This window comes from Athene noctua, chromosome 9 (assembly GCF_965140245.1).
Source record: "Athene noctua chromosome 9, bAthNoc1.hap1.1, whole genome shotgun sequence".
Classification (NCBI taxonomy): domain Eukaryota; kingdom Metazoa; phylum Chordata; class Aves; order Strigiformes; family Strigidae; genus Athene; species Athene noctua.
In genome coordinates, this window is record NC_134045.1 from 13,982,435 (window position 1) to 13,996,751 (window position 14,317).

The window sequence follows — 14,317 nt, forward strand, 5'->3', positions numbered from 1 at the left end:
AGATTCTCCCAGCTCCCCTCGCCGTCTCCCCGTGACGGCCTCAGACCCGGGGCGGCCCCAGAGGCCGGGGGGGCAGCCAGGGCCCAGGCCCCCCCCGCCGCCCGCCCCGGGGCAGCCCCGGCACCCGCCGGACCCTGGGCCGCGGCCCCGCTCCCCCCAGCGCCCGGCTGCCGCGGCCCCAGCCGGGGCCTTCCCGGCCGCCGCGACACGCGCAGCCGGCAGAGGCCGGGCCGGGCCGGGCGGGAGCTCCCGGGAAGCGGAGGGGACAGCGGGGCCGGCGCCGAGCCCCGGCGCGGCCCTTCCCTCCCTCCCTCCCTCCCGCCTCCCTCCCGCTTACCTCAGCGGGCGCGGCGCCCGGCTCGCTCAAGGCCGGGCAGGAAACGGCTGCGGCGCCGGGGGAGGAGCGGGGCCGGCGGGGCGACCCCCGCGCAGCCCGGCCCGGCCTCCTGCCCGCCCCACGGCCCCTCCGGCGTCGGCCGCTGCCCCGGCCGGGAGCGCCGGGCCCGCGCAGCCCGCCCTCACCTCCGCGCCTGGCGGCGGCCGGCCTCGGGGAGCGGCCCGGCGGCCGCTGCAGCAGCTCCCGCGCTGGCCCCGCGGGGAGAGCGCGCAGCCCGCGGCGGCGTTAGGCAACCGGCCTCGGCGTGCCGCCGCCTGCCCCCGCGGCGGCACCGGCAGCAAACCCGGCCCGGCGCCCCGGGGCGGCGCTGGCTCAGCGGCCCGGCCCAGGCCGGAGGTCAGGCGCGGTAGAACCGCTCTCCTGGAGCCCGGTGCTCATCGGGGAAGTGCTCAGCGCGGCCCGGGGAGCACCCGGGCTCCTCTGCGCGGACACGGCCTTTATGAAGGAGACGGCAGAACGCCCCTGGGCTTCCAGGATCTGTTCTGGAAGAGCACCGCCCGGCCCCAGCTGAGCCCTTCCCCGGGAGGAAGAAAGGGGCTGTGGGGCACAGAATGCTGCCAGGACGTCCCTGCCTGTAATCCGAGAGCATCAACGGAGAGTATTTTTGTGTACTTTTCATCCAGGTTTATTTCAGTCATCAGCTCGGTAAAGCGCAGCCTGCCAGTCTGATATAGCACCATATGTAATCAAACACGATCCGCACTGAAGCAGCGTTAAACAGCTGTGTCACATATGGCGCTTGAAATATCACACTGCTTCTTAACACCGGTACAATCTTTGGAAAGTTACTGCCTAATGTTAAAAATGCTGCCATTTCCCAAGAACGGATTATTAACAGAGGTTTTTGTTGTTGTCAGCTAAACCTTTATTATGATTTAATTTCTGATTCCATTTCGGATTTAAGGTAAACCATCTCCCCTCAGTTACTTGTTGAGAAGATGAAAAAGCAGGATGAGGAAAAGACGGAGGAATATAACTCACCATTTTTGTCCATTTCCTGTGACTGCACTGAGGACTTCTTAACCTCCCCATGCTTTATATGATCACATAAAATAACTCTCTGTGTAACAACTCAAAATGTTGCAGGTCTGCTGGTGCTCTTGATTTTTTATGATTTGGATGTAAAAAGCAAATGCAATTCCTAAAATGAGCAAAGAACCAAAATGCCATGTACATTTTTAAAAGTAACGACCCAAATTCCAGCTGTAAGCAGCTTTCTGATGAGGAAAATTAAAAGCAATTAAGTCTGCCAACCATCGAAAGAGGTTGTTGTTGGTTTTTTTTTATCACTCTATACCTCACTACTCCAGTTAAAAATAACCACAGGTTACTAAGACCACATAAGCAGGTGTTTATGATGCTATTTTTTTCCATGGCAGAAGTTACTAAAACAAAAATAGCAGGTAACAGTGCAGAGTGTATCCTTTAAAGATGTACATGCTGCTGTAAATCATACTACATTCTCAGAGGAATTCTGACCCTGTTGAAGTCAAGGAGAGTCTGGTTATTGAGTCAGCTGGATTAAGATTTGACTCCGTACATAGGGACCAGCCAGCATCCGACTGCATGCCTGGTATTCTCCTCGGTGAGCGTTAGCCAACACACGTGAATCAGCACACCACATGTTCCACCAAACATTCTGTGAGTTTGGGCTAAACAACAGCACAGAAGTCCTATTTTTGGTCTTACTGAAGCAGCAAGTCCCGACCACGTTTGCTACCCGGCGGGCTCCATCTGGTGGCTCCCCACACCTCGCCATCACCGGAGTTCGGCTCCGTGCGCGCTGTTCGGGGAACAGACATCCTAAACACAAGCAGGGACACCTCTGCTGGCTGTATTCTCTGGTACAGGACTGTGTATTCTGGCTGGATCTGTCACTAATTCGAGTGTGTATTTGTGCACATTCCAACATCCACTCTTAACAGATAATTAATACCAGAGATAAAGGTTCACGAGCTTTTTAAATTCTAAGAGTGGAGTGAGAGCAGTTCAAGGTGGGTTCTGCTCCTGCTGCAAATCAGTTCCTGCCAGGAATCTCACTATATTCACTGCAGTATGCTGGGCTCTTAGAATTTGTTACTACTATTCCTAGATCATAGTTCTCTTTGTCCACTTTATCAGGATGTTTTACATCTTTTTCCTCTCCAGGCTACTAGGGACTCTATGCTTTTAAAAATCAAGAGAAAAAAAATCCCTTTCACCCCCCAAAATCCTCAAATCATCGGTCAAAATCAACCGCAGCAATGGTGCATTGCCACTCTGGTTTGATGAGCCACTTAGCGGATTTCTGCCAAATCCCTCCTTAACATACAGCAAGAACCTAAAACAACCACAAGGCAGTTCAGCATGTCCTCAGCATCCTGGGTTCACTGCATATTTTCATAGCTTTTGACATCCTAGGAGATACGTTGAGGGGCACCAGGAACGATTTCAGCTGGAGGTGGACTGTGGCTAACAACAGAATGATTCATTCTGGCTTTCAGCTTGCTCCTTACAGGGTCTCAAGAAAATGCCCATCAGGAGCAGGCTCAGTCTGTAAGAACTGTCCAGAAATACATGATGCAATCATCTGAAATACCTATTACCTTCACAGGAAATCATGACAGATTTTTTTAAGATGAGGCACTTAATCTTGTTGGACAAAAAAACCCTGTTTCTCTGAATTCTCTTCTATGCCAGAGATTCCCGAAGAAAACATGAAGATTAAGCAACTGAAAGTGACAAACTTAGTTTCATCATTTCATCTACTTGCACTTTTTTTTTTTTTTTAATCTTTAAATTTCTTACTATCACAATGGCAGGAAAGAAACAAAACTTAAGCAAAGGGATCTATATTACTTGCACATGCCTCAAGTTTGCAAAGCACCTAAAAATACTCAAGATTTTCCTTTTGTGTCAGTGTGTTAACTCGGATATGGGTAAGGATGGTTTAATTTACAATGTTACATCAAAGCAAGAAGGAAAGAGGAAAAAGGAAGAAATGTCATGTGTTCCCCAGAATGCGTGCATGATGGGAGTGGTCCACAGAGAAGAAAGGGGATGGAAGATGTAACAAAGCAGGTTTCTAATCATATCCAAGTTTAGGAGTGTAAGAGATTTCTATCAGTTCCCCCAGAAGTCTGGGAAATCCTATGCTGCAGTGAAGAAAAACTGCTTTGCTTATCCCAGTTTAACATCTAGGGCTCTAGACAACATACATCTCTCTCTAGATACTATATAACCCCAGTATGCATGCTTTTACAGGGTTGTGGGGAATACAGCATCTGTTCTGAAAGAGTCTGCCACTTCTGCTTTGTATTACATTTATAATTTGAACCTTCCCTTCCTGACAACAATACAGTGTTATAACTTCTGGGATCCTGATATACTCTGGATTACCAAGAAAACGGTAAGCTTCACAAGATCAAACAAGGCAGAATGTATATTGAAGGAGAAAATGAATATAAAAGTAATGCTATATCATTTCAATCCTTAAACAGAGCCACTTAGTAATGGAAATTTTGCAACTGCTTGACTGTTTAAAAGGAATGGTGCTTTCTCCAGAACTCTCTACAATGGAAAAAAGGCAACATTTCTAAAAGCAGGAACTCAGCTCCAATTTTCATCTATTAACACTCTTCACCTCTGTGCATGCAGGTGTAAATAAAATAGTAAAAATGACCGAATCGCTACAGGAAGACACAATACTAGGTTACAGAGATCCACTACAAGCAAAACATATGCTTGATGGCAGATCTTTTCCCCATTTCCTACATTAGATATTCATCAGGGTCTGACTTCTAATTGAATGCAAATAAAGGATATAACAGGTTTTTGCATATGAAGTGAAGATATAGAACATCTGTCTCTTCACAGCCTTTCAATGTACCTTATGTGACATTAAGCAAAGAGGAGGTTCGCCTCATCAGCTTGTAGGAAACAGTTTGAATTTGAAGAACAGTATCACTGTACTAAATCATTTCACTGCTGCTGTAAAAGGTGCTTCTCTGGTCTCCCTGCACAATCTCAGGTGATAAAATGGCAAATTGGACAAAATCAGTTTCAATGCCAAAAAGATGGACTGCTGGTGCAGAAGGTCACAAAACACTATTAATTGCATATATCAGCTCAGTCTTGAAAGATGATGCAAAAATATAGGCTGGTGCTTTGGAAGAAAGCATCTATTGCTAGCTAGCACTATCCAAGTGAGCTGTTAAAGATACTTAAGGCATATCCTTAACTGCATAACAATCCATAAAGATCCTTAAGGCATACCCTTAAGGGTGTACCAATCTTCTGCTCTTTCAGACTCTTATTATAGTAGTCATTTGTGCTGGCTTTTTACTTCCTCAGAAGCCTCATTCAGAATTGTGTTTACCAGTACAGAGTAGCCATTTTGTGACCTTTTCAGAAAAAGCTATAGCAAATCTGAATGTAAAAGTCAGTGTCCTGAAATTAGTTTACATGTATGCATGAACGCTGAAGTGGAAATAAAACCCTGGTTAAAAAATAGCTACACAAAATACCTGCAAGGTTTCCATACAGGAGCTAAAAAAGTGGTCTCCTACAGCCACTTCCTCTATTCAACACTCTTTTGCAGAATGTATCCAAGAAAAGTGCATGTGAGCTTTCTTCAAACCTCTAATTAAAGGGCATACATAAAGTAGACAAAGTTCAAAATCAGATCTAAATTGTGTATTGTGAATTCAGTTAAAGAACAAAGCATTCTACTATCAAGGATGGGATGACATTTAAAGGTGTATGGAATAACATTGGGGATAGATTTCCATGATTGATACTGTTCAGTGGTGTGAGAAATCTGCACCGTAACCTGTGCTTGTGGAGTCTGAGAATAGTAGATGTTCAGCTACATATAATTCTGACCCCAAACATATAGTACTTCAGAGACACAAAGAGTAAGCACAAAGCAGCTGACTTAAATCCCATCAGAGTCAAGGCTCCTTGGCTGACTTCACTTCCAAACTTACACTGACTTCACAGGTGCTGAATGAGAGCCCAAAGATACAAAGCCATTAAGACTAAGTTTCCTGTTCTTCTGGGAACACAGAACAGCTCTCTCCAGCCTTCCTGGGTCTCAGTTCTGATAACGTGGCAGGCAAGAGGGGAATTCTCAGTCAGCTAGGTAGCAGCGTGGAAATGAAGAAGCCAGCTTGTACACAGTGTATTGCCCAATTGTCTCTTCTCATATGATAGGTTGGAGGCAAGAAGATGGAAAGGTGAATTTGAATCACTCTCTACAATGATGGACCAGATTCAAAGCTTCTAGAAGTCACTGCAAAATGTATTACAGTGGGATTTTGAGACTTACACAGTTCAGCGTGTTATATTTTAATACTGTCTCCTGGGCCACCTCTCCGCTTCACTTGGAATCACAAGGGTGTCACCATTTGGGATCACACATGATGCCTGTATGGCTATAAGAGAGTTGTATAAATAGCTATTGCTAAAGTAAGTGAAGAGCAGGGCAGTGTTTATACCATATTTATAGTTGTACCATAATGTGATCTAGACTTAAGAAACAAAAAGAACTGGAGAGTCTTTGCAAACTACAAAGAGGCCCTTTGCTGGTTTTCTGCAGACCTCAATTTGGGAACCACTGCCTTAAAAACATCACAAAATGACTGTCTCAGAAATAAAATGATGTGCATGCAAAACCATAATGGTCATAATTGATAAAGAACAGCTAATACCAAATAGCTTTACCTACAACAGTGTGAATATACACAACCATGAGAGACACTGGAGTAGAGGGCACTGGCCAAGCAGACTAGAAAGATCTGGGCGGCTCCTTCTCTATGATAAGTTCCAGGGGATCTTTCATTCTGCCCTAAGTAGACAAGCATTAAGTTCTCAAAAGTCTGTTGAAAAGACTCACAGCAGGATGTGTCAATCTCAATGTCATGGAAGAATAAAAGGCTAAGATTTTGCTGCAATTAGAATAAACAACTGTCCTTAATTTCTGTCAAACAGTAGATGTCTCCCTTTGCCAGTATTTGAAATGTGTGTAAAATGTTGTTAGGGTACACATCCACAGCCAGCATTATTAGTCTTTTTTTCAGCCTACATTCCCATCATGCCTTGTAGAAAAATCCATGGGGGACGAAAGATAACACTGAGTCCAAACCCTGAGAACAGAGCCCCATGAAAGCAACAAATTATAAACTCTACTGAAGAGATTTTCTTCAGAAAGATCACAGGTCTCATGCTTTAGTCATGGCCCGTTCCTTTGCCAGCAGGTTCAGAGAGAGTGATCTGTGAGAGCTAAGTGATTTCTTTCAAGTAAGCTGCTCACGATGACTACAGAAACCGCGAGGATTACAGTGCACAAACAATGGGAGAAAAGCTGCTTCAAATAATACACCCAGACAATGGAGTTGCCATTATGGTAGCAATGCAAAAAAATGGACAGGGCTTTAAATGAAATGGGTGATATCTGTATACTTTGGAGGGCTCACGTGTGCCAAATTTGGCAGCATGAGTGTTCATATTGCTTGTTGCTCCACCCCTTGAACAATGAGGCTAAACCCCGTACGTGCAGGAGTTGGTAGAGCACAAGCAGTTTTGCTAATCACACTGCATGCAAAAGCAAAAAGACAAAGGAAACTAGTAATGCTTAGACTAGCATTGGGGAAATAATTAAGCATGAATGAAATATTGTATGTGGATTTGAAATGAATGTTCTTGGAAACAATTGTGCTGTTTCAGTTGTGCTGCTTTCCCCCCTAAGTTTCACAAAGTAATTTGCATGTCATTTAAATAAACACCATAAATTATTGCAAACTTTTTGTTTTTATTTACATAAACCAGAATGCTCATTTCCATTATTGTTTGGATTACCTGACAAGAGTGAAATGCAGAGGTCTGAGAGGAAACTTGTCTCTCCAAAGAATATTAGAGATTTGTCATGCATGAGCGAGCCAGAAAGGAGGGCACCACCTTTAGCTTTGCCTCACATAGTCAATTAACACTCTGTAGATGTAACAGAGATACAGGACTGGATCTTTCAGCTGAGCCAAGCTGGAGCTGCAAGCTGGTCAAGGGTACTGGTATAAGCACTTGTCCGGGCTTCATGGCCCTTCATGAAAATAAGAACAGCCTCAGCACTGCTTGTCTGCTGGCATGCAATGTTCACTGGCCAAACCTGCTTTTTCTGGGATAGCTTAGTTGTTTGGGGCTTAAGCACCCGTAGTGAACAATGACAACAGCAACTCTACAGGCAGACTGAACTTGCACAAGCTGCTTTAGAGCCTGACAGCATCTGCAGTGGGTACTTGCTACAGCTTTCACATGCTGGGAGGTTAGGACATTGTTAACTCTCATCTCTCTGATGAATTCTGTTTCTCTTTGAGAATTCATGAGATTTAACTTCAACCACTGTAACATACAAGGCCTACACTCTTCTTCTCTGATGCTCATATTGTTTTCAGTTCCATTCAGTGTTATCCACACATCACCATTTTGATTTAATCTCTGATAAATATCTGCCTGCCTCCTTGATAATATAATTAAACTTCCTTCTCAGAGTCCTTCTCAAACCTATTTTCTCACCCTACCAGGGGGGTCAAGGGCATCCAATTCATAACCCTTGCCATTCTGTGCATTCAGAGAATTAAAAATAAACCAGATTATCAAAATAGAGATCCTAATCCAGAAAAAGATGAGTGCAAGGTAGCCTAAAAAGTTAAGTAGGTGCACATACCTCTGCAGGATCATATAGACCTGTTGGCCACCGAAAACTAGGTAGTTTTCAGATAGGTACCATCACCTGAAAAACTAAGTGACCTAACCATCTGTAAAAGCAGGAATTAAATATCTAGCCTAAATTTTAATGTTCTGGCCATAAGACAGTAAATGATCATTTGGGCTTCTGACCTGTGAAGACTGCCTGCAGGTTTCCTCCACAATGCTTTATTTACATCTCTCCAGTCTAAAAGGAAACCCAACAAATATTCTCCTCCCTTCTCACACAACCCTGGGTTGCTTTTCCCCATGGTCTGTTGTAAAATACATCCAACAATACAGACTGCAGAACAGATAAACTCATTATACAGATGTTCTTTTCACAGAAGAATATCCTGGAGTCTCAATTTCTAAGGCTGTTTTTTGTTTCATAAACCAAGGGATTCAACCCGCTTCACATCTTGAATACAAAAGCATTTACTTTCATAGACTTTGCTTACTGGAATCCTAAGTTTGCCTTCACCACAAAGGAAGTAAAATTGACTGGGTCTAACTTTGTAATTTCCAGGTATCACTAGGGTGTGCTGTAGATCATGAAATCTCAGTAAAGCACAGTTAACAAGGAAAAAATCTAGCTGCTATACTAAATATTTTAGATTAATTACAAACATAGAAGCAACTCAACACTGACTCAAATTCCTTTTAAAACAACATGTACACTCAAGAGAGGTAATATAACACCTTAACAATTTAGAACATTTTTGTTACACAGGCTTGGTAAGCACAATGTGGTACACAACGGAGAACTAACCAGAGTCAGGCAGATAATCACACACCTAAACTGCACATAGATAACTAAAATCCAGGAATGCAATCTGGTGGGAATTGAAAAAATGGGACTAGAACCAATATCCATAATAAATCAGGTAACAAGCAATAAGGGACTCTTTGTGGAAAAATTTATTTGAAAAAAAATTATGAGACTATTTAAGTCACTAGAACTCACAAGGGTAAGGCCTGGGGATGCATAGTCAGGGACTGAATAGTAATTATTTATACCAATTAATGCATAAAAACAGTGGTGCTGAAATTCCCAGTGAGGACAACAGTAGAGCTGAACCAAATTAATCACAGGCAACTGCACCTGTCAGGTATCAGTTCTTAGTACAAGAGTGCCCAGCACTGAGTGACACTGGGAAGGGGACCGCAGCCTGAGGAGGTGGGAACCCTTGCTACAACCTACACCCAACTAGCTGCTCAGCTCTTTGGAGGAAGCATCTTCCTGCTCTTGCACCTATAACCTTCAGCCTAGGAAAAAAAACATCTATTCTGGCACACCATCCCATCAACTCCCAGTATAGTCATGGAGTAACGGTGGGATAACAAACCCAGCACAATAAGGATGCTGAATCAGAAGAGGTTTTTAAGCACACACTCAAGCATATATTTACACTAACAACGACAGACTCAAATGTAAATTTAAAACCATGCACCTATTTAAATACTAACAAAAGCTTAAATGGTTTACTGGCTGAGGTCCCAACTGTCAGGACATATCCTGTATGCCATAGTTAGTGGTAACAGCAAACAGAATTATCAAGTGATGCTTCAGCAGGCTGTATGAACTGAGTTTGGTAGTCTTACACCATGAACCATGTATTCATTATTATAACAATTTGTATTACTATATGTAGCATCTAGGGAACCCCAATCAGGGCTCTATTGTGTTACAGGCTGTACAAGCACAGAAAAATAGGATGGCTCTTATAATGAGTACATCACAAGCCCCACTACCATAATTAACATTGATTAGCATCGATGCAAACAGCATGGGAAGACAAAGATTGAGCCAGTCTGGGAGCTGAGGTACTCTCTCACCCTTTAAGGTGACTCTGGTTCCCAACTGCAGAACAGTGGGGAGGCTGTTTCAGGGGGGAAGGCTGCAGTCTCCAGCACTCCCAGTTAGCAGCTCCCATGAGCACATTCTAGGACACGGGATTCAAAGAGGCATCTTTGTCACTTACTAATCCAGTCTCTATCAAAGGCAACTGCATCAAACAGTCCTGCCCTTAAAATTATCAAGCACCATTACAAACCATCTAAGAGTGCTTTTTCTTCCTACTCAGGGCATATACATCTCTCTGAAAACAAACCAGGTTGGCTGAAACAGTTGCATTAGACTGTGTATCTGTGCATCAACCTACATACAAAAGAAAGCCTACCTTTTGCTGTCACAGATCAGTATTAGTGTGAAATGCACTAGTTAGAACTGACCTCAAACAAGAATCAGTCACACTTTCAGGGTATGTAAATCAACTGAAGTCAAAACACCAGTACCAAACCTGCTCTCTAATGTCTGAATGGGCTATGTCCCCTGCTTCTCCAAGCCCCCCTGCCAGCATTTGTTACTGTTCCTCAGTACTGCTATGAAGCTGTATGGTTGCAACCACCACAATCTATTCTGATCAAAAAGGACAGTTAGCAACCTCTGATCTACTTAATGTATTAGAAAAAAAGACCCCCAAAATCCAGATCCACTTTAAATGAAATCTCAAAAGAGTGACCTTAATGGACATGGAATGTGGAGTTTCATGTAATAAACTTTCTCCCTCCAATATACAGCCCTTGTTAGATCTGTCATTATTATATGCACCTCCTCATCCCAGGCCCATGGCATTTTCCCAGGTTTGCTTTGGATACTAAGACTGTTTTTCCTTTCCAACTGCAGGAAAGAGCATCAACAGCTCTGTAATGCCAGGAAAAAACATTTTTAAATGGATAGTGTGAAATTATAGGGTTGAATATTTTGATTGTGTAATGAAACTACCTTTATTAACCAAATTAGATTCAAGACCCAAAATTTGCTTATAAACCATCCTCTCCCCAAAATGTTTCTGCATGTTTTTATTGCATAACCTAAAAAAATACAGCCACCTTGAATTTCACTTTCATATCCGGTACCATGGAAAATATATCCACAAAAAATACATTCACACCTTCTCCGTGGCATCACTCATGTCATGTCATGACCTAACCTGCAGTCTGATGTATCCTCAGACTGTGAATATCTGAAGAATTCTCATATGCATAAAACTGAACATGTATGTAAATATTTGCAGGATTATACTGTAGCCACAATTTCAGCTGCAATCCAGACATGTTTACATGTTCAACTGTAGTTAGGTTCTGGTGTTTTGCTACTTTTTGTCATTCTGGTAAAGTTTCTTAATGTAATTTTTTTTTTTTTTTTAAGATACTTCCTACAATTTCACTCAAAGGGAAGTGAAATATAATTCTATAAAGCCTAAAAATAAACTTAGAGCTGCTAAAAAATTCATCATTTCACTCCCAGGCTTCCACCAGCTGGGCTTCTCTGCCTTAGGTTTGACACCCCTGTGAGCTACAAGCACAACTTATAAAGATGAGCAAGTTTACATGAGAATGATTAAGAGATCCAATTTTTTAATCTTTACTTTGCCAAAATACTGTCTGGGGCACTTATTACTGGAAGACATTTGTTTCTGGTAATTTCTCACTCACTTTTAATACCATACTTATGTTATTTGCAAATTTGGAGAGGTAACGTCCAAATACGTATACTTCTCTATGTGTACGCCTTTCAGGTTTACTCATTACATTCGTTAAACTATTCAGTTCTCAAGGATCTACTGGAGATACAGTGAATACCCCCTGAACAGCAGTTAAGAATAAACCTGTAATGAGAATAAATTACACACACATATCAATTGCCTCAAGTCCTGTAAGGAGTGAGACCCTTCCACATAAACATCTGCTGCAGAATTAAATCTGATACATTAATAAAAGCCCTCCCCGCCCAAATGGAACAATGGAAGTATATCAGTTACCCTATCAGCTAAAAGAATAAACCTTTTAAATAAATAAATTTGCACTACACCAATTTATGTCACTGTGGTACTTAAGGCGAAACCTTTTAAAGGAACAGATTTACTGTGCATACAGATCTCCACTGGGTATGTGTAATTATGCAAAGGAAAGGCATTACTTTTAAAGTGGATGAATGGCTGATACTTTTTGATTTACTGCTAGAAACAGAAAAATGGTAATGGCATGAAATAAGCATTTGCAAAACCGTTTTGGCAGACAGAAAATGTGTGATTTACCTAGGGCATCCATCAGGTTCTCTACTTTAGATAAAAGTAGATAAATGGAAAGGCAAATGGATATTTGGGAAAAAAAAAATATCTACAGCTTTTCTGTCAGCCCTGCAAGTAAGTTAAATGTTTGGAGGTGGAAAAAGCCCAAGGCTCTCTGGATGGAAGGAAGTCATGATTCATCACTGCTCTGGCAGCTACAGCTTTCTGTATTTACCTGGAAAGGTAAGAATGGCATGGAAGTAGCTGTAACTTTCTCATTGTGGGCCTGATTCTGAGAGGTGATTTGAAGGCAACCAGCAGAGCTCAACATTTCCATCTGAGCTGGAAATCGATATGCATACCCTGGGTCATATTTTCCTCTCAAATCCAAGTTGTTCACCATCTTTTTCTCTCCTCTTCTGTCTTGAATTTACTTTGGTGACGAAAATAGGTTCCAGTCAAGACACACACCCCTCAAAAACCAAAAACCATTGCCTTCACAGATCCTTTCAAAACCTTTGCAAGAGGATAGCACACTTGAAGGTAGGACAAGTCTTACTGGACAATTATCTGTGACAAGTCAGGAGACTGAAGAACCAAAAATCAGCTTCTTCCAGTGGCAGAATTCTTCCTAGAGATTCCTAGTAAAAAGCATGATTTCTGAGTGTTCCATGATCCCGTACTGAACTCCTCCTATACTGAAATGCATCGTCAGGAGCTGTGTAGTGTACGCACTGTGTCAAAACCCTTAAAGCGTCACTAGACCTGTGGTACATGTGCTGCACAGATGGTCTGAATGTGCACAGTAAATCCAAAAATGTTTGGGACACATCCAATTTGTTGTGCTCGTGAAAATTCACAGGAGGGCACATGCACAAGAAAGAGTCCCAGACACATCAGATTTACTGCAAGTGTGCACACCATGTGCAGCAGGCATTTCCAGTAAGTGTCAGATTTGCTATACATGCACGGTAGAAAGGATTTGCTCATGTGCCAAGAAAAGGCTGCGATTACTAGACATCTGGAAATCTTGACAAACATACATAATCCTTGAATATAACCTCTCGACAAAATGTCTGTCTGGGGCAGGACATGTCTGGAGAAATTCAACATATGTCCCTCTGCTCATTCCATCAGGAAGCAACGCAGAGTATGGTATGGCCTTTCCAGGTCTCTCCACATCATGATGAACATGAGCAGCAAAACCATCAGCTTCTTCCACATCCATTTATTCTACAGAAGAGTTGTCCAGCTCTTAAGGGGCCAAAGAACAATCAAAACTGATGTCTTTTGCCCAGATAGGTAAATACCCAGCAGGACTTATCATTTCACAACAAGGGAGCTGACTGCTCTCTAGGCTACTCGTTTCATACATTTGTCATAACAAAATTAGCAGATACCTGTTCCTGCTGACTTACGTGGCCTGTAGTTTTAACTCAGTAGCTTATCCTTGACCACTGAAATACTGAAACAGGTTACCCAAAGAGGTTGTGGCAACTCCATCCTTGCAGATATTCAAAACCTGTCTGGACAAGGTCCTAAGCAACCTTTCTAGTTGACCATGCTTTGAGCCAGGGGGCTGAACTAGACGATGCTCCTTCCAGCCTCCACTGTTCTGTAATTCTGCGGTGAAGATTATTGCCTTCAGTTTTGTAGATGCGCTTGCCTTCCAAGAAGTAATTAATTGATCATACCTCTACCATAAGCAATGGCTATCACTCCATATGGAGAGCTCAAAGATGCTGCATTTGTGAAGTGGGCCAAATCATCTGCAGTGATCTGCAGTTATCAACAAAAAAATTACCAAAAATTATGAAGTTTTAGCAACAGAAGAGACCGACGATGCTAGCCTTCTGTTGCATTCCAGTATCTGTGACTGGTAAACAGCCCTTTTACATAAGGCTTTACATATACAGCTCCACAGATGAGATGAAAATCAACATCTTCAGACCAGGCTCAGCAAGCAACTCTGACCTTTTATGACTATATGTCCTCCAATCTCACATCCCTAATCCCCAAGTTTATCTTTAGTTATACTTCTCTGAAACAGTACCTCTGCTACAGACTTCTGCATACATAAAATCTTAAAATCAAGACTCAGGACTGTAAGACCACCAAATGCAGG

At 42.8% G+C, this 14,317-nt stretch overlaps 1 protein-coding gene across 3 annotated transcripts in view; it reads right to left on the minus strand.

Annotated features, from left to right (window-relative positions):
- Nucleotides 1-974: 974 nt before the first annotated feature.
- LOC141963970 (uncharacterized protein F13E9.13, mitochondrial-like) overlaps nucleotides 975-14,317 on the minus strand; it is a 46,488-nt gene continuing 33,145 nt past the window's right edge. For all 3 annotated transcript variants that reach the window (XM_074913732.1, XM_074913729.1, XM_074913735.1), the window contains one exon: nucleotides 975-1,538. In XM_074913732.1, coding sequence (XP_074769833.1) covers nucleotides 1,441-1,538 — 98 coding nt within the window. In that variant the 3' untranslated portion in view covers nucleotides 975-1,440. The remainder of the gene's footprint in view (nucleotides 1,539-14,317) is intronic.